This window comes from Juglans regia, chromosome 10 (genome assembly GCF_001411555.2).
Source record: "Juglans regia cultivar Chandler chromosome 10, Walnut 2.0, whole genome shotgun sequence".
Classification (NCBI taxonomy): Eukaryota; Viridiplantae; Streptophyta; class Magnoliopsida; order Fagales; family Juglandaceae; genus Juglans; species Juglans regia.
In genome coordinates, this window is record NC_049910.1 from 12,740,988 (window position 1) to 12,758,816 (window position 17,829).

Genomic DNA, 17,829 nt, shown 5'->3' on the forward strand with positions numbered 1-17,829 from the left:
TCATATTAGGTAACATGTCGATTAATTGGAGACGATTTTAATTATTCCCTGCTGGCTCTTAATTAATTTCTTGCAATAATGGCACCCCAAAAGCCAAAATATATTTATATATATATATATTTATAGGATGTCTCATTAATTATGAATATCAAATGCTATATATATAGCTAGCTAGCTGGGCCTTTGACAAAGCCAACTCATCTTTGCCTCTATATATATCTTTCGGCTTTCTTTCCTTTGCTCCAGTATTGACAAAGCCAACTCATGCATGTCTGCGCTTGGAACAAAAAGCTAGCTAGCTTTTTGGGACCCTCAAACTGATGATCTATTCACTGGCCTGGTCAATTCCTATTTTGTTTTTCAGAATGTTTCGTTCGTACGTAAACTTGCTAGCTAGAGTGGAATCTTTTATATCATCAACTGATTAATAAATATCTAAGCAGCAAATTAAGAAAATGTATAAATTATTACAAATAATTCTGGTGCCTGATCAGAGCCTCAGTACACCGCGTAGTACTGCACAAATATCTTGATGGTTCTTGACCTTTATCTATGATTTAATTTCAATTTCAACTTAATTAATTAAGTTTATTATAGACAAAATATAAACATAATCTAGCAAATTAAAAAATTAATACTGCCCAAAACGATTGCTGCAGGCAGACAGCAATATCAGAAAGCTAATTATATATACAGTGATTCCAAAAGTGATTGAACGGATCGACTGAACCTACGAAGTGCCTCATGCATGCGACCGGGTGGTTGTATGCATACATATGATCTATATAATAATACCAAAAAGAAGGTTGGATTCATAAATGCTAATTGAACAGAACCAGCATCCCTAGCTCTCCCTCTGATCTACTCCATAAATGCACACATTAATTAAAAGCTCCATCTTTGATCTTTGACCACCGGTCCGTGAGCTTTTTCACGATTCCTGTACCTTCTTAAATTAATACTCCAACTTCTTTTTTTGTTGGGTGGTTGGAAATTTAAATGCAACACCTTCAATGCTACCATCACCAGCCATGATCTTTTTTTGTTTGCATATCGGACGACGGACGTCACGACCTTGATCTTTAAGACATGGGTGTCTGATCATCTGCTCTCTCTGTCTCGTTTTAATTTGTCCATGACCACCACCCCTGGCCACTGCTCCTCGCCCTCCTCGCACAGCCATCGATCAGAGCTGAGCACTTCTCACTTCCATTTAAGAACTGTTTTTCTTCATATATACCCGAAGACTAAGCTCGTAGCTAGGTTTTGTTATGTCTTGATACCTTGTACGCAGTAGTACTATTACTAACCTTGTTCATTGTTGTTGTGTTTTTTTTTTTTTTATATTATTGCAGACAACATATATAGTACTGTTGCTAAGAGATCGATATTTGAAGATGCATGGTGATGGAGAATAATTATGGATCAGTTTAACGGGATATTGGTCCGGTTCAATAAGAAATCCGTGCTCAAAATGTTTCGGGCCCTGCTTTTTGATTGAGCCGTGCCAATATCACGTTCCACTTCTCCCAAGTAGCCCTCGTATCTATTTATATATCTGTTTTTATCACATGAAGGGTTCAAAACCTAGTTCGTTCTTAGCTAGTCTCGGTTGGGGAGGTAAACCCACGTACAGGCTGTGGCCGAAGGTAAATTTGGGTTCAGTATTCATTTCTTTTTCGATCCTTTTGTCTTTGTAACTCGCCATGATTGACATTTTTTTGTCCAACGATCTTCATCATCAGTTGAGGCTGTTATTCATAAGTAGTACTTTATCAGTACAGGGATATGAACCTAATTAACAAAAGCTCACTTAGAAGCTTCACCCAACAAATTAATTAGTACATTTTGAAAGTAGTTGAGATGCTTAGTAGGTTGTACGTCGATGATAGAAACAGTAGTACTACCTCTGCAGTGCAGCCACATTCATGTTTGGGTAAGACATGCTAGCAGCTTCAAGTTAGTTGATATTAGTTTGAGGCTTTAAGCTGCTTATCTACTACTCACATTTTGCAGGATTAGAGAAGAAAAAAAGTATAGATGGAGCTTTAAAGAGTACTTGAGATTGGTTGAAAGTTGAAAGATCGATCATCATAAGCTGGGCCAAAGCTGCATGGACAGTTTCAGTTTGGTAACATGTACATTTAAGTCAGACCAAATGTTTATTATGTTGGTGATGTGTCAGTACGTACCTATATATCTCATGTAGTGTAATTTGAAACATTTTTGTAGTATAGTTTTTTATTGTAAATTTAGCATTTTCCTTTTATAATTTACTTGATGAGTATACATATACATATACTTCCTTAATTGGCTTGGCGACATTGATCATCCTTTTTGTCTTATTTTTCTTTATATGTATTTCTATGAATCTATGGATAATTTTTACAATTTGATTTATTAGCTAGCCAAATTAGATGTCCACTAGACCCATCAGGTTCAATAGAAATTATGTATCAGATCACTTCGAACAACGCGCGTACGGATGAAGAAGGCTATATATAAAGGTTTGATGTCTCTGAAAGATAATTCAGCTTTTGCTGATTGCAAATGAGCTGATTAATGCTGCTGTTTTTGCTCGAGAAGGAGAGTTTATCTATATTATATGCTGATGATGATTGCTGCAGAGGGCCAATCGAAATGGCTCAAATAAAGCTGATCTTATTCTAAGAATTCACTACAGAATCCAATGCCAGAATGATAGATAACATGGACGTATATATGACCAAGTTTATGTGCTGATCAAAACTATTAGTAATTGTCACAAGACGCAGAACTTGGGAAAGAGATCATCAAGAGAGTAATACTTTATTTCTTCAGATTCATAGTTGAAAAACAGAACTACAATACTATATACGGAAGGAAGGAAGTGCAGCAAAAACCATCAAGGACTGAGTTTTAGGATAGCTTTATCGCCATGGAATTGTAACTTACAAATTCGCCCTCCAGGCATCCAAGATATGGGTGGTGATTGTCTCTTCCTTCTGCTTGCTACTATGGTCAATCTCCTCTCTTAAAATGCAGAATGTCCATGTAGCAACGGCTGGCTCTCTCTCTCTCTCTCTCTCTCCCTCTCCCCGCACGTATAGATTACATACTCTATACCCACACAAAAAAATATATATATATAAAAGAAAAATGCATGGTTGCTTCACTACTACTCTAGCTTATCATCATCCCGAGTATGGAAGAACTCCAAGCTGCATGCTTCTCAGAAAGAAGCACTCCATAGAGCACTTTCACCTTCCCCACAACGCCGATGGACCTCCTTAATCCTATCAGCAGACCTGCAAATCCCACTGCAGCTCCAATCAAATGAAGCTACACAAATGTTGCCTGCCTGAGCCTTCCACTCGCAATCTGCAGCAACATTAAGTTCCTAATTAAGAAATTTATAATAATAAACAAATAAATTCTCAAAGTTTGTAATCAGATCAAATAGAAGGTGGCGCGTTCTCCATATTCCTTAATTTGGTCCCGCACCTCAGACCAAAGGTACATGAAGATGACAATCCAGGTCAAGGGAATGAAAGCCAATAAGTCATATGACGACCTTTATAAACACTGTACGCTTTTCCTGCACTTTCAAATTATGATTCATACAATTTTAATGCGGAAGCCACCATCCAACTATTTGAAATCATAGTTATTATTGTGATGATCACAAGAAAAGTAGAAAAACAAAATCAAGAGTAAAAGGAGCAAACTACACAAAATAAAGGTAAAACATTAATATCATGGTTTTATGTTACCATTAAATATTCAAGAGGTCCCATCTGGGGTCCATCATCGGGTATCCTTATTGGTTGTAAGTATATATTTGCAAGGACATGCCATTGCTATCATTTAGCCAATTCAGTTTCCCTTGTGGAGTGCTTCTCTTCAGGGAGAAAAATTGGCATGGACTTTCCCATGCTTGAAAAAGATGTGTGAATTAGTTTTCTTAAGGTAGAGAGTGAATTCAGTTCACATGAAAGAATCTATATATGGATCAATATATTTTTCTCCTCCCGAAATAAACCAAAAAAGTTATGCTCACACAGCCTTTTTATCCTCTTTCAAATAATAATACCATCTTGGCAAGATAATTCCGAAATTTCATGAAAGTAGATTTTACCAGGTGGAGTGCCACAACATAGTCTCCGATCATCGATATGCTCCACATCAAGGCCAATAAACCATGATCCCAGTGAGACATCTTCATTAGCGTACTTGTGTAGAACGTGCCTGGGATAACAATGTGACAACCAACATTAGTTCCAAAAAGAACACCAACAACCTGCATGTTCATATTAGCGTCTGGTTTATTGATATGTGTGGTCTTACTGGTTTGTTGATATATACGTAGCCAGATCTTTTGAAATAGCATAGAGCTGTCCTGTGGCATGACGGAAATACTTGTTTCCTGCCTCGCCAAATTTCCAATACTCAGGTTCATGGTATCTCACTCCCCTATATGATGAAATGGGCAGTTATGAAACTAGAAGATAAGTACAAATGCAACGTGGTGTGTCTGAAGCAGAATCGGCAAGACTAGATTTCACAACTCTTCTATAAGCCTACCAACTGAGCCTAGGAATATAGGAATTAAAGACAGAATTCCATGATGAAAACCAGATAGACAATGACAAATGATTTCGTCAAACTGGTCCAATAATGTTCAAATGGAGTCTAAAATCAGTCCCTAATTCATAATCCCGATCAAAATGAAAAGGAAAAATCACAGGTTCACTCAAGCACGTGTTGAGTAAAATTTTGGACAGACAATGGGGACTTCTATAACAAAACTCGCTCGAGCAAAGGTCAAGCGAACCAAGTTGGCTGAAGCAAGCATGAAGCCAACTTTCTATCATATCACAAATTCACTACAGTTTGTCTCTGGAATCTAGATTGAGCAAAACTCAATACCAAGCAAGAATTCATCCACTCAAACATCTTCATGAAACTGGGACAATCTGGTCTACATTAATTACTTTCTCGGCATTCATCCGAAAAAAGACACAATTCATAAAACAGGAGAAAAGGGAAAAAAAAAGGGCTCACTTCTGATTAAGAACAGGACCAGATTTCATGCATCCAATATATACCAGTGATTTTGATCGATGCCTTACTACAGTTTCTCCAAGTGTTGCTGCAGCAATATGAGATGAGTTTTAGTCAATGTAACAAAGAATAAACATATAAAAACAAGCTGCAAAAACACTTGGCAACATTAACCTACTGTAATCATCAGATATGGATCTTTGGGGCATTGAAAGAGCATGAATTCCAAGGGTGAACATTTATCACATATCAAGAGCTTTGCTTGATTATTTGATTGTAAACCTCATATTGAGTTGTAACTCCCAAATAAGAAAGAATACAAATTAAACAACTCAGATTTATGATTCCCACAAGGTTATCCTAGTAAAGAAAAAAATCAACTCACCTATATTTACATGGACATCATCATCAACTTTAATGTAGAAATCTGCATCCCACAAAGCAACAGCAGTTGAAAAATATGCCCTTGTCTTGGCAGACAATTCCAGGTAGCCTTCAACATGGTCCTGATCTCAATTAATGCATGCATAAAGTCAAATGTACATCTCCTTCTAACAGAATTGATATGGTGAAAACTTCTTCTGAGGTGATAATATATGACACAGAAAAATTAGGCAACATGGGAGAACAATATATGAATGAATTACCAGCCTCAGGAAGTCTCCATGCTTTCTGTCCTCCGCTTCAACAGCTCTGTCTAGAATTCCCCCTGATGTGGCACTAATGATGAAGAAAAATGTTATATTAGTTATCCATTGTCTGTATTCTTAGTTTTCTATAATGACTGCTGTCTGCTAGCTGTTGGATATAGAAGTCAATATGCAGATGAAAGTGCCTGGCGTGCAAGCGTTTTGTTGATAGACTAAAAACTATGGTCAACATATAGAATTTCAGAACTAAACCAAACAAGAAAAATGCATCCAGACAGTTTGCATGAAACAGACATGAACAATATTGACTTGGGAGATCAAACTGTTCTCTCCAATAGATAGATTTGTGTTTCTACCTCCAAAGAAAAAGCTAAAAAATAAAAAATTATGCTCCCCCAAGAGGTTGTAAGAAAGAGGATATCATAATTTGGGCAAGCAACTTATAAAAGCATCAGCGCCCATCAGCTACTGTAGAATTAGGAAATGATGCTTTTTTAATCAGGTACATTAAAGTAATCCACCAATTTTATGCCCACCAACTCAAAAGCTAAGCTACTGTGGCAAATTGACAATTAAAATGAGATTACAATATAAATATGTGCAGGTATACATAGTCTCCACTTATTCTAAAGTGGCATCAAAAGAGAATTAAGAACCCACCTATGACCAATGACAAATCGAACGACAATGCCCTTCTCTTCCTCCAGCTTCTTTCTCTTCTCACCTATTTGTGTGTTTTCAGACGCACGGATCATTAGAAAACAGAGCCAAATTAGCAACCAGAATAGCATAAGAGTAATCAAGAAAAACCAGGGGGGGAGAAAGCTGGAAATAAAATCTGAACCTTGTGGCATCCATGTTGCACGAACTGAATCTCTTCTCTTTCGGCTGCTAAATGCAGTATTAATTCCTATTATCATTAGATACTGTCTTTTTCCAGATGATTCATTCTTCTTTAGATCCTGTGATAAAGGAGAGCCACTTCGCATAGACTCCTGAGCTACCCTTGCGGCAGCTAATTCCATCTCTAAATTTGAAATAGTCTTATCTAATGTCCTATGTTCAACATGTAATACTATTATGTTGCATTCAGAATACTCCACAACCAACTTTCTAATAGAAAAAGGGTAAGAAAGAAAATAAATAAGAATAGGTGTGGATGACTTACTGTATAGCATTATGAGTCTTAAAAACTTCCCCCAGAGTGTCCTTTGATTCATGCTTTACTTCCTTTTGATGCAACTAAAGGAACCCGTGCAGATTAAAATGCAGAAGAGATTCAGAAGAGGAAGATAACAGAAATGGAATACGAACAGACAAAACATTTTGAACAAAGTTCTCTGAAAGAATTAAAAGAAATCTAGCAATAATAGGATGGCAATGCTTACAGCTTTTGGATTGCAGCCCTCTGAAATTAATTTTAATGTTTCTGCTTCCATTGCAGTTGTCCATGCAACTGTTTTATGTTCAGGAACATCCCACATCCTGCACCACTTTACTTCTATTATTAACACGTCACAAATTTTCAGCAACAGGTTTCATTACAGCAACTGTAGGCGCTATTTTTTTATCTGATACAGTTTAAATGAAGAATACCATGTCTTCAATCGTATCATTGGTATACAACTCCTTAACTAGCCAAAACATTTAAAAAAGAAACTCAAACTTGTTAACACTAAGGAATGTGCCAGTATAACTAAAGAGGATTGCGGCAACTCTTGAAAATATAAAGTGTTCTGTGCTGAAAATTCAATGCATACCCAAACAACAATATAGAAGCAGATGAAGCCTCTGAAAATAAAACATCGGCTAATAAGCTGAAATTTTGTCTTCAAACAATAATATGAACCAAAAAGAAAAAAAGGTATTTCCTTTAACTTAAGCAAGGTTTTTGGTGGGTAGTACGAACGAAAGCTGAAATGATTCAGATGCCAGAGGTCCCAAACACACCTAATAGTGTGAATAGTTGTGTTCACACAGCGGAATTTAAATTCTAACAGATCTAGATTTATAATCAACCACAAACATTAAACCAAAATCCAGAAAAGCAATTAAAATAATGAACACAAAGATTTGGTCATGAAAGAAAATTTTAGAAGAACTTTCAAAGAAAAACCGCTTCGGCTGCTCAGCAACCACCTATAAGTCCATGATAGAAGAAAATTAATATAATCTATTAAGATCTAAAAAAACCTTTGTAAACTTGAATACTAGACCATAATTCTGATGAGTGACCCACTCAATCTCTACCGCAACAGTTCGAGAACTCTGGAATTATTCTACAGCATTGCACACAAACAAGCTTCATCCAATCTATTGAAACTTCAGCAGCACCATTGATGAATTTACCAGCACACCAATAAATTTCCTGGCTCTCACAGAACAAAGTGATCAAAATATAAACAACTTGGTAGTCTATGCATAGGAGAGAAAACTAGTCCGCTCTAAGGCTCAATATCTCACATTGAGTTTTCTCTCACTAGGAAAAAATCTAGGTTTCTAAAAATAATGCCCAAGTTTCCATTGAAGATCGTGCATTATTAAGCTTAAGTAAGCAAATCATGTTTAATTTGGAATTCAGAAACCTAGTAGGACTCGAATTTGGGCCAGTTTGCTTGGCTGCAGATCTCATACACATCTACCAAACTAATCCACAGTAGTTTGCTCGAGTGGGTGTCACGTGTGTTCAAGCAAAATTTCTTTGTTAAGGTTTGCTCAAGCAGGTGTTGAGTTAGTATCAAACGAACTTTCTGTATGAGCTTCAGCCTATGGTGCAGCTCATGGGAGTCTAGCGAACTCAACTTTGTCTTGAATGTTTTCATCCAATTTCAAATTAAGCTTAATCCAAACTAATTACCATTCAATTCAACTAAGTTTTGCAGTTAGAATAAGCCAATACAATAATTTTTACATTAACAAAATCAACGACTTCCAATTCCCATCACCAGAGATATAATTAAGAGTACGACATTGAATAAGAGACGTCAGCGGCCTTCTGTGCTATAATGAGAAAACGGAACAAGTAAGAAGTTGGAAATAATCTTCAGGGTCCTCAAATCTGACATGTATATATTTCACCTGTATAGACAAGCTGAAACAATGTCTGAAGATCCACTAAAAGATAATGGAATTGACAAAAAATTTTGCAGAGTTTCAGACTAGAGTTGACAATTTTCGACTCGAGAATCTCCGATACGCAATGTTATACACTATGCAGAAATAGCATCCTATACAGAAAATTAATATGGCTTAGATCTACCTTATTTCAACGATAAAACGGGTACGTTAAGTACATCACAGGCATGAAAGGTAATGGAAGCGCGGATATTGAATGTCATAAAACAACGAAACCCAACTGAAAAAAAAAATCTCAGCGCAATCAGAGCATTGAAAATCACAAAAATACTGACCATTCCAGCTAACCAAAACATAAAAACATCCAATTAGATGTTATAAATTTGTTACCAAAAATATTAAATACTCACAAATCCCATAAAAGTCCAAGACATATAATTGGACTTGTTACAGGAAAAGCATAAATCAACCAACTCGTCAAAATCCAGGAGAAACTGCCTTTCAAAAAGTTGCAGAAACTGAAAAATGAAAAAAACACATTAGATATACATACCTGTCGGTGAAGAGCATTCCAGCACAGAAGCAACCCAGACAAAGCAAAAGTGCCCATCTTTGTGATATAACATTTCTAGGAGACTGCTCTCCTCTGCATTTCCAAGACATTTTCTTGCTAGATTCTCCTGTATTCCTAAAGTAATAGCTTGCTCAAGAAAAACCCATATAGGCTACAAGGAGTTCTAAAAAAATGGAGGACCCAGAAGTAGACAAAGCCCAAGTGCTCACAATCAAACTCGGAAGTGAGCTCTGGTACAAGATTTGAGGCAGAGCAAAAGTACAGAGAGAGAGAGAGAGAGAGAGAGGGTGGGGGAGAGTATCAGAGCAGGGAGGTTGCTCTGTTGTATAACTTCTCAGTTTGTTTTCTTCTTTATCCTTTGCTTTGTTTGTCTCTCTCTCTCGACACTTCTTTGCAGGCAGCAAGGGAAGTTAGAACAGTAGGGAGAGCCTGAGAGAGGACTCCCTAACTGCTAATTCTTCTTACTACCAATTTACCAAACGGTCCTTGTCAGACCTTCCCTACCTTAGGCCCCATTAACTTTTGAGTAATGATATACAAAACAATTTTACGATACATATTATTTTATAAAATGATATTTGCAATCATAATTATACAAATATCGTGTAATTATTTTTTTAATAATAAATTTTTTTTTTTTAAAACGACGTCAAGATATTTGTGCATTCTACGATTATATATAATATTATTATATAAAATAAGATATTTTTATAAAATAATATTATTTTTATATGATATTTTACAATAATTTCATTTATTTTAAAACATGATTATGAAATATATTGTGAAAAATATTGTATATTTATCATTTTTCTTAACTTTTTTTCCAATGACATAAATGCCCTCGAGACAGTATAATTAATTATTTTTTCTTGTAATTATTTATTTATTTTGATATTTTTAAGAAAGCTTTTCATAAGTAAAGTTTTAAATTAAGATAAAAGTTAAAAATTGAATAAAATATTATTAGAATATATTTTTTTAATATTATTTTTATTTTAAAATTTAAAAAAATTGAAATGATGAGATGAGATAAATTGTGAAAATAAAAATTTTAAAAATAGTGGGAGATTTAACCATTAACATTTTCAATTATGTTTAGAAGAAGACAAACTAGCATTACCAATTTCCAGTGCCCATTTCCCATTCCCTAAAGTTTTATTGTTTTTCAGATTTTGAACTAGTTTTAGATGCAGTCATTACTTTGAGAAGGTTGCACTGATTAGACTTAGAGAGTGACATTTTTGCTATAAAAACATATAGTATAGTAAAGTAATGCAAACTATAAATGCGTTTCCAGGCTGTTTAAAACATCGAAATTATGCGTTTCCAGGCTGATTGGATTTGATTGGAGGGCGGGGGGCATTATTAGGCTTTTGGCAATAAGAGGTTTGTTTGGATGATGTCGACCATTTTCTCAGATATTATTTAACCTTAAGATGGAAGTTTGCGTGCTTGTTTAATTAAAGTAAATTGCCAACTAATTCAGAGGTTAGGTCCATGACAGCCATCCATGCATGCATGCATCATCATCTAACAGGTGCCAGCACTATCATATTTAAATTGAATTTTATAAAGTCTATTTTCTATATTTAAAAAAAAAAAAAACTTAATTTTCTAATTTTTTTAAATAAGTGTATAAGTGTCTTATAATCGTTTTGAAAAAGAGTGGGATCTACTATTAAAAAATTAATTTTTTTTCATATGAATCTCTGTATTCATTTATTTTTTTTTAAAATGATTACGCGACGCTTGCATACTCACAACTGCAATTACTATTCTCCTTTTTTAAATTCTAGAGGTCGAAAACTTGAGGTACAACATCTTATGTGTATTTATGTTACATTTTTTGTTAAGAATGTATATATTCTCGAAATTATTTAGAACTTTGTGTTAAAAAAAATAAAATAAACGTTAGATCTACAATTAAATCCACATTTTAATAATATCGTGTTTACATTTTCAAAATCCATGTGATTTCACGCTACAACTTTCACTTTATTTATCAATGCAAGAGGGTTAGGGTCGGATTTAGAAAAGCTGCTGAAGAGCACATGATCAGATCTTGAAGAAGCTTATAATTACGTGGCGCATCCTTGTTGGGTGGGTCCCTTTATAGCACTACCTTACCTTTGTCCATTAATGGTGTTACAGATCACTCCCAAGCTCACGTGGGCTGCTACAGGAAGACACCAAAGCAGTCTGACACGTGTCACTATGCAGTGAGACGACGCCAACGATTTTCTTTGTGGACGGCACTTCCGTCATTTAGAAAGACTTATTTTTTGTCTTGGGATAAATGTTCTTGAGAACATACTTCTTGGTAGGGGTGTGCAAAATTCTGAAAATTTCGATTCCGTCCGACTTTCGCTCTGACTCTGACTCCGACTTTATCGGAGTCATCGAAATTCGGAGTCGGAATTCGGAGTAGCTCCGAATATCTATTCGGAGTCGGAGTCGGAGTCGGAGCTCCAAGAAGCTCCGATTCCAACTCCGAAATTTTTTTTACTGTACACTTTCGCTCGAGCGAGGTGTCGAGTCCAAGTCGAGCACACGTTGTATTGAACATTGGCTCGAGCGATATGTCGAGCGGAAGTCGAGCGAACCTCTCTAGAAGAGTTCTGCTTGAGCGACAGGTCGAACGGAAGTCGAGTGAACCTCGAGCGCACGTCGAGCTCCGATCTTATGTCGGAGCTCCGATAGGAGGTCGGAGCTCCGACCTCCGATCGGAGTCGGACTCCGACTCCAGTTCGGAGTCGGAGTCAGAGCTCCAATTTGGCTCCGACTCTTGTCGGAGTCGGAGGTCGGAAACGAGCACTCCGACTCCGTCGGAGTCGGAGCCCAGCCCTACTTCTTGGGTTTATCTCTAATTTGCTTTGTAACGTATGCGTTCGTACAGTATCAAATTGAAAGCTTAGAGATATATACATTAAAATGGAACAGATAATGATTAAAAATAACAATAAATTACTACTGAAATTAAGTTGTAATCAGATAAGTCACGTTATTGGTCGGTTTGGACTGTCTGTCGGGCAGCATTAGATTTTGTTATCAATAATAAAATTAATGCATTATATTAAAATAGTTCATTCTCATATATCTTGTACTTTGAGAATATAATGTGAATGCTTACATAAGTGAGAATGTAAGAGGGTATGTACTTATTTTCAAAAAAGAAAAGGGAGAGAGAGTCTATATATTTTCTTTTTTTCATGCATGAAGTTCACTTTGAAAGTTGTAGCGCATCATGTTTAGCCATGGAGTTGGACGATTCTTGATCAAGATACTAAACATCTACTTTATCATCTAAATTGTTAGAAATTCTAGATCATAGTGGAATCGTTTTTCTCGAGCGTCAAATTTTAGATCGGGTGTGACGATTGTCCTACTAATTTCTTCACGAGTACTGTCATTCGTTTGAAATCATTTTTATCGTTGATGGAGTGTGTTATATGATAAAATATCTAGACTAGAGAGATACATTCTGATAAAAAGATTTTTGCTTTTGTACTTTTCTTAACATGGAGAGGAGGAGCCAATTATATAACCATCTCCATGTAATCTGCGACTGAACATTTAAGCCCCGACTTTAATGGCTATTATGCCTTGGGGTGAAAAAAAAACTAGTGAATTGGTAAATCAGATCAAACCGAACAAAATTGGTGGGTTTGGTCGAGTCTGGTACCAATTCTAATTTTTTCAAAAGCAGTTAAAATCGATCATATTCTGATTTTTCTTTTTCTAACATCGGACTATTTCATATATATATTTTAAATTTTTATATTGTATAAAAAAATTTTTATATGATTTTTTGTATTATATATAATTTATATGTAAAATATTTTTTTATTATATGATAAATTACTGATTAATATAATATTAAATTTTAAAATCCTATATAAATAACTATATATTATCATTGTAGTCTATTGTAGTAGTAGTTATACTAATACTATATAACTATATAATATACTGAAAAAATCAAACTGAATCAGATCGGAACTGGTAAAATCAGAAGTACCGGTTTAGTAGTGCAACCGGTGTGGTATTGGCTCTTCAAATCTTAAAACAGGTATATACCAGTTCAGTTCTAAAATATGTCCAAAACAAAAACAAACCAGACCGATTACACCGCTCATTATGCCACTTTTATCGTCAATAGCTTAAGTGGCTCTCGTCAATAGTTAACTTTCTTAACATAGAATGTTTACATGGAATTTGAGTCTAAAATAGGTGAGATGACTATGTTTTTATGACCGATTGTAATTCCAAAACTTAAAAAAGAACATTAAATCATGTGTAATTGGTAAGACGGAAGTTCAACCTAGAGGAAGATTTTAGGATTGATAGATAGAGGATCTAATAAATGGGAATTTTAGTTCGAATAACAATGATTGAGAACCGTAAAGGAGCAGCAATAGCAATCCATGAGTTGCAAAGCACAATCGACACAAAGGGACAGCAATTGCCACATGTTGACATCATATCTTATACTACAACAACTCTTGAAAACAATAAGCAAACAACATCACTTGACTTCGATACAACAACTCATTTTTCATAGCTTCGAGTTAATTATGACAAAGGAAAATGTTAAATGTGAAAAACTTATTTCTCTACGTGTCAATTATTGATATGCTGAAAATCATAAAATTTGAAATTCAAAAGAAAATTAACAAAATGGGTCTCGTAAGTAAAAGTGTAAGTAAAATTATAAATACATATAACACTATTCTATTACAAAATACATTAATTCGACTCGCTGATATTCCAAAAATAGTATTTCTCAACACATCATATTTTATTTCAAAGAATATTTGAGGTAAAGAAAAAGGTGGAAGAAGCTAAAAAGAGGAGGAATTGCTTGCAAAAGGAGTGGCTGTTGCTTTACAACCCCACTTGCTAGTCTGTCTAAGGAACCCAAAGCTGCCATTGCACGAGACATGTGATGGCTGGTGTTGGTGCTATGTCTAAATATATGTATTTACACACACACATGACACATGCATAATGAAAAGGGGGAGGTTTCTAAAGGAGCAAAAAGGGCAATGAAGGTCTAAAAGCTATAGACATCAAAAGAAGGGACTTTAAGAATGGGCCAATTTACCATTTTTGGTGCTACCAATCTTCTGCAAACTTTTTGAAGCATTGGTCTAATTTAGCAGAAGGGGCTTGCTTATCATAAGAGAATGATTACCAATTTCTTTAATCAAATTGTAGATAATTTGGGAGGAAAAGTATGATTCTTCTGGGAATAGTCTAGATCTACATGCACATCCATAGCTAACATGGGAAGAGTAAAGATGGGTGATCTCCTAGAATGCACTGAAAAGTACTCCGCACCTTTCCTAGTTGTCTTAAATCTAAAGGAATTTCATATTCTTAAAATGTGTCTTGTATACTATATCTTTGATAAATTATAAAAATCTTGAAATTTTGATTTCTTTTTTTTTTTTTTTTTGGAAGAAGAAATTTTAAGAAATTTCATTTTTTTTTAAATTTTAAGAAATTTTGATTTCTTAAAATTGATATCCGACCTGCTTATTTGATCAAATGAGGAATGCTATACATCAGCTATTATTCACTCTCACAATTATAATTTTTTTATATGATGTGTGAGTGTTTTCTATAAGGTGTGGGGTGTTTTTCATAGGATGTGGGGTGATGAATGAATAATGATTGATGAGAAGAATTTTTCTTTGATCAAATTGAATGATTCAATATAAAAAAAGATAGACAGAACATTAAATGCTTATGTGAGGTTTACATTACTCGAAGATAGAATATGAACAGTACTAATGCTGTAGAGCCCACATAATTTGACTATCTCTCTTTAGAATTCGTTTGGATAGTAAAAATGTTTTATCTCATCTTATTATTATAATTTTTTCAAATTTTCATACAAAATATAATAAAAAATTTAATTTTTTCAAATTCTAAAATAATAATAATATTAAAAAATAATATTCTAACAATATTTTATTTAACTTTTAATTTTTATCTCAATTTATCTTATCTTAACTCACTATCCAAACCGCACTTCAGCATTCATCCCATTCTAATGAAGTAGGCCTTACGACACATTTCAAAGCCTTCTTAAATGTGGGCAATACCCATACATCGTTTGCATCTTTGATGCCAATATAAGACCAATACAAAGAGTTATCTCAGAGTTCTGTTTCTGCTGCTGAAAACGATCTTGATGAGATTTCAGCACGGAAATCGACTCTGGAAGGTGGCATTGGCACAAACAGAACTTCCATAAAGTTATGCAGAATTCCTTTATCATATGGATTTCTAAAACGCACATAGCGCTGCCGAAAATTCTCATAAGCTGTCTGTGTAACACAAAAAAAAAGAAAAAACCAAATGAAAAGGCAGTGGGAACACTTGCAGAAAACCATGAAATAATGCATGATGTTCTTGATCATTTTCATTGAAAGTATATTTGGCTTAAACCGAACAAACCTGGTTTATGGCAGTTAGATAGACATGGAACAGAGCAAGTCCACCAAGGAATCCAATGGCAGCAAAACTAAACGACACCAATGCCAATGTTTCAGGGCAATTCCTTAGCATCCCAATAAACCCAGTTCCATTTTTCAATACTCTTTGATGGATTTTCCAGCATGAAAACGCAAATAGATAAGCAAATAAGACCATGGCAGATGCCCCAAATGTCAGGTAAAATCGATAGTTCCTCTGCAAAAATGCAACACCAAATTTGGCTGTAAATTTGACATGCAAAGCATTTCATGCATAATACCACTGAGGTTTGGTAGTCCGTTCGGTGCTATTACATGATTACTGTTGGAGTTGCTATTACTATAGTTGTGCCAATGGATTGAAATTTATGAATCCATTTGCAATACAAGCGCTTATTTAGATTTGGGCATGGAATATAGAGATTCGGGTCCAATTTATTAGACCCATTGTCCATTTATTTGTTCTGTATTGCTTCTGTGATGGAGTTTTTGTTGGGTCCTGCACTCTCACTGTTTATAGACTGTGTTAAAAAATTGAGTAATGTTAGATACAGTCATGAGTTATGTAAGTACTGTGCACTCTTTTTAAAAAAGAGTGAGATCCATCATTAAAAAATGAATTTTTTAAAGTTGATCCCATATTTACTCACTTTTTTAAAAATAGTGTGCAACGCTTGCGCACTTTTTGACTGTAAATATCATTTCTCTAAAAAATTAATGAAATCTTATTTTAAAATGAAGCATTTTGGTTGTCACCTTACCAGTGCAATACATTGACCAATCCATGGACAATGGTGATCAAATTTCTCAACACAGTTATCGCATATAGCACAGTGGCAACTTCTGGGTGGACGATAAATCTTGCAAATCCGACAGTATTTTAGTTTCATTTCCACCCCATTAACTGTAACCCTTCTCCTCCTTGTGCCAGTACTAGTGCCAACATCTGCAATAGTTTCCTGACCATCATTTCTTGGAATAATCCCCGGATCAATTGCACTAACCAAAATCAAGTTGACAAGAACCTGCAATATTCCAAACAGTATGAACAGAAAAAGTGACCATGAAATTAAATTTAAAGAAAAAAAAAGGGTTGATCTAGAGAGTTAAAAGACTCACAATTATGGTCAAAATCACAGAAATGCTGATTATGAGGCTAGAAGAATGACTTGGCAGATCCTCCCCAACATAAATGGCAAAAATCCAACTTGAAAGAATAATAGAAACACTTGTCAACATCAACCCTCTTGGATCCGGGCCACATATGAGCCTCCCATGGAAGAAAAAGACCTGTGCACACATATGGAAGTGAGTGAGTGGTGAACAACTTCAGTGAAAACTACTGCAAAATTGTAATTCTAGAATATGAACAGAAAACAATGTCCATGGCTTCTTTTTTTTTTTTTTTTTTTTTATTGCTTTAAAAGAGCATTCAAATTGAAGTGCTGCCAAATGGTATATATGGATTAGAAAAGCACATTTTTTCCAGGCCAAACATGATAGGCTCTAGTTCTTTCCAGGTTGCCACCAAGAAAATGTTTAACCAACTCAATCTCCATAACCCTTTTGAAGAACTCAAACATCTTCTGCTTCACAGTGACCAAAATGTTCCCACCCTTTGCAGTGATCCCATTCTCCTTTTCAACCCCAACATTTTCTCTCTCAAACCCTTCTTCCAATGGCTCAGAAAGAGCAACATTTTCCATCACTTCTATATCCTTCTCAATTTCTTCCATTTTTTTCCCCTTTTGGGGGCTCTTTTCTCGCAGCATACTCTCTCAGAGATATAGTGCAAGTGCAAGAAATTTGGATTGTAACTGACTTTTTTGATAACTGAAAAACGGTTATTCTGGGTGCAAATTTCACGAGTCCGACACCAAAGGCTAGCCCAAACTCAACCCGACCCTAATTTGGGCCTCGGCACGTATGAAGAGGACCCAGACACGTGCAAGGTTTCATACATGCCACGTAAGCCCCATTCCTCTTACTTGGGGTCGTGTTA

At 35.2% G+C, this 17,829-nt stretch overlaps 2 protein-coding genes across 3 annotated transcripts; both read right to left on the minus strand.

Moving 5' to 3' along the window:
* Positions 1 to 2,777: 2,777 nt before the first annotated feature.
* On the minus strand, positions 2,778 to 9,760 carry LOC109011618 (probable beta-1,3-galactosyltransferase 2). 2 transcript variants are annotated; one of them, XM_018992902.2, is made up of 11 exons: positions 9,322 to 9,760; positions 7,082 to 7,178; positions 6,862 to 6,935; positions 6,538 to 6,749; positions 6,354 to 6,417; positions 5,691 to 5,763; positions 5,429 to 5,549; positions 5,044 to 5,131; positions 4,327 to 4,452; positions 4,118 to 4,227; positions 2,778 to 3,360 (listed from the first exon to the last, which is right to left on the minus strand). In XM_018992902.2, exons 1-11 carry the CDS (start codon positions 9,429 to 9,431, stop codon positions 3,212 to 3,214), a joined length of 1,224 nt encoding a protein of 407 aa, XP_018848447.1. In that variant the 5' UTR covers positions 9,432 to 9,760; the 3' UTR covers positions 2,778 to 3,211. The 2 variants fall into 2 exon arrangements, with proteins under 2 accessions (XP_018848447.1, XP_035550236.1); XM_035694343.1 differs by having other exon boundaries at positions 7,082 to 7,186.
* Positions 9,761 to 15,509: 5,749 nt separating this feature from the next.
* On the minus strand, positions 15,510 to 17,563 carry LOC109011650 (probable protein S-acyltransferase 6). Its single transcript, XM_018992940.2, has 5 exons — positions 17,306 to 17,563; positions 16,947 to 17,117; positions 16,589 to 16,852; positions 15,811 to 16,044; positions 15,510 to 15,680 (listed from the first exon to the last, which is right to left on the minus strand). Exons 1-5 carry the CDS (start codon positions 17,561 to 17,563, stop codon positions 15,510 to 15,512), a joined length of 1,098 nt encoding a protein of 365 aa, XP_018848485.2.
* Between the last annotated feature and the right edge of the window lie 266 nt (positions 17,564 to 17,829).

What these genes read in the sequence shown, in the direction of transcription:
- LOC109011618 (XM_018992902.2), bottom strand. Translation starts at nt 9,431, where the DNA reads ATGTCTTGGAAATGCAGAGGAGAGCAGTCTCCTAGAAATGTTATATCA. An exon ending in AAGACTCATAATGCTATACA is followed by an intron (nt 6,750 to 6,861) that starts GTAAGTCATCCA and finishes TGTTGAACATAG; the next exon opens with GACATTAGATAAGACTATTT. An exon ending in GGTCCTGTTCTTAATCAGAA is followed by an intron (nt 4,453 to 5,043) that starts GTGAGCCCTTTT and finishes TTCATCATATAG; the next exon opens with GGGAGTGAGATACCATGAAC.
- LOC109011650 (XM_018992940.2), bottom strand. Translation starts at nt 17,563, where the DNA reads ATGGAAGAAATTGAGAAGGATATAGAAGTGATGGAAAATGTTGCTCTT. An exon ending in TTGGTCAATGTATTGCACTG is followed by an intron (nt 16,045 to 16,588) that starts GTAAGGTGACAA and finishes GCATTTTTGCAG; the next exon opens with AGGAACTATCGATTTTACCT. An exon ending in ATCTAACTGCCATAAACCAG is followed by an intron (nt 15,681 to 15,810) that starts GTTTGTTCGGTT and finishes TGTGTTACACAG; the next exon opens with ACAGCTTATGAGAATTTTCG.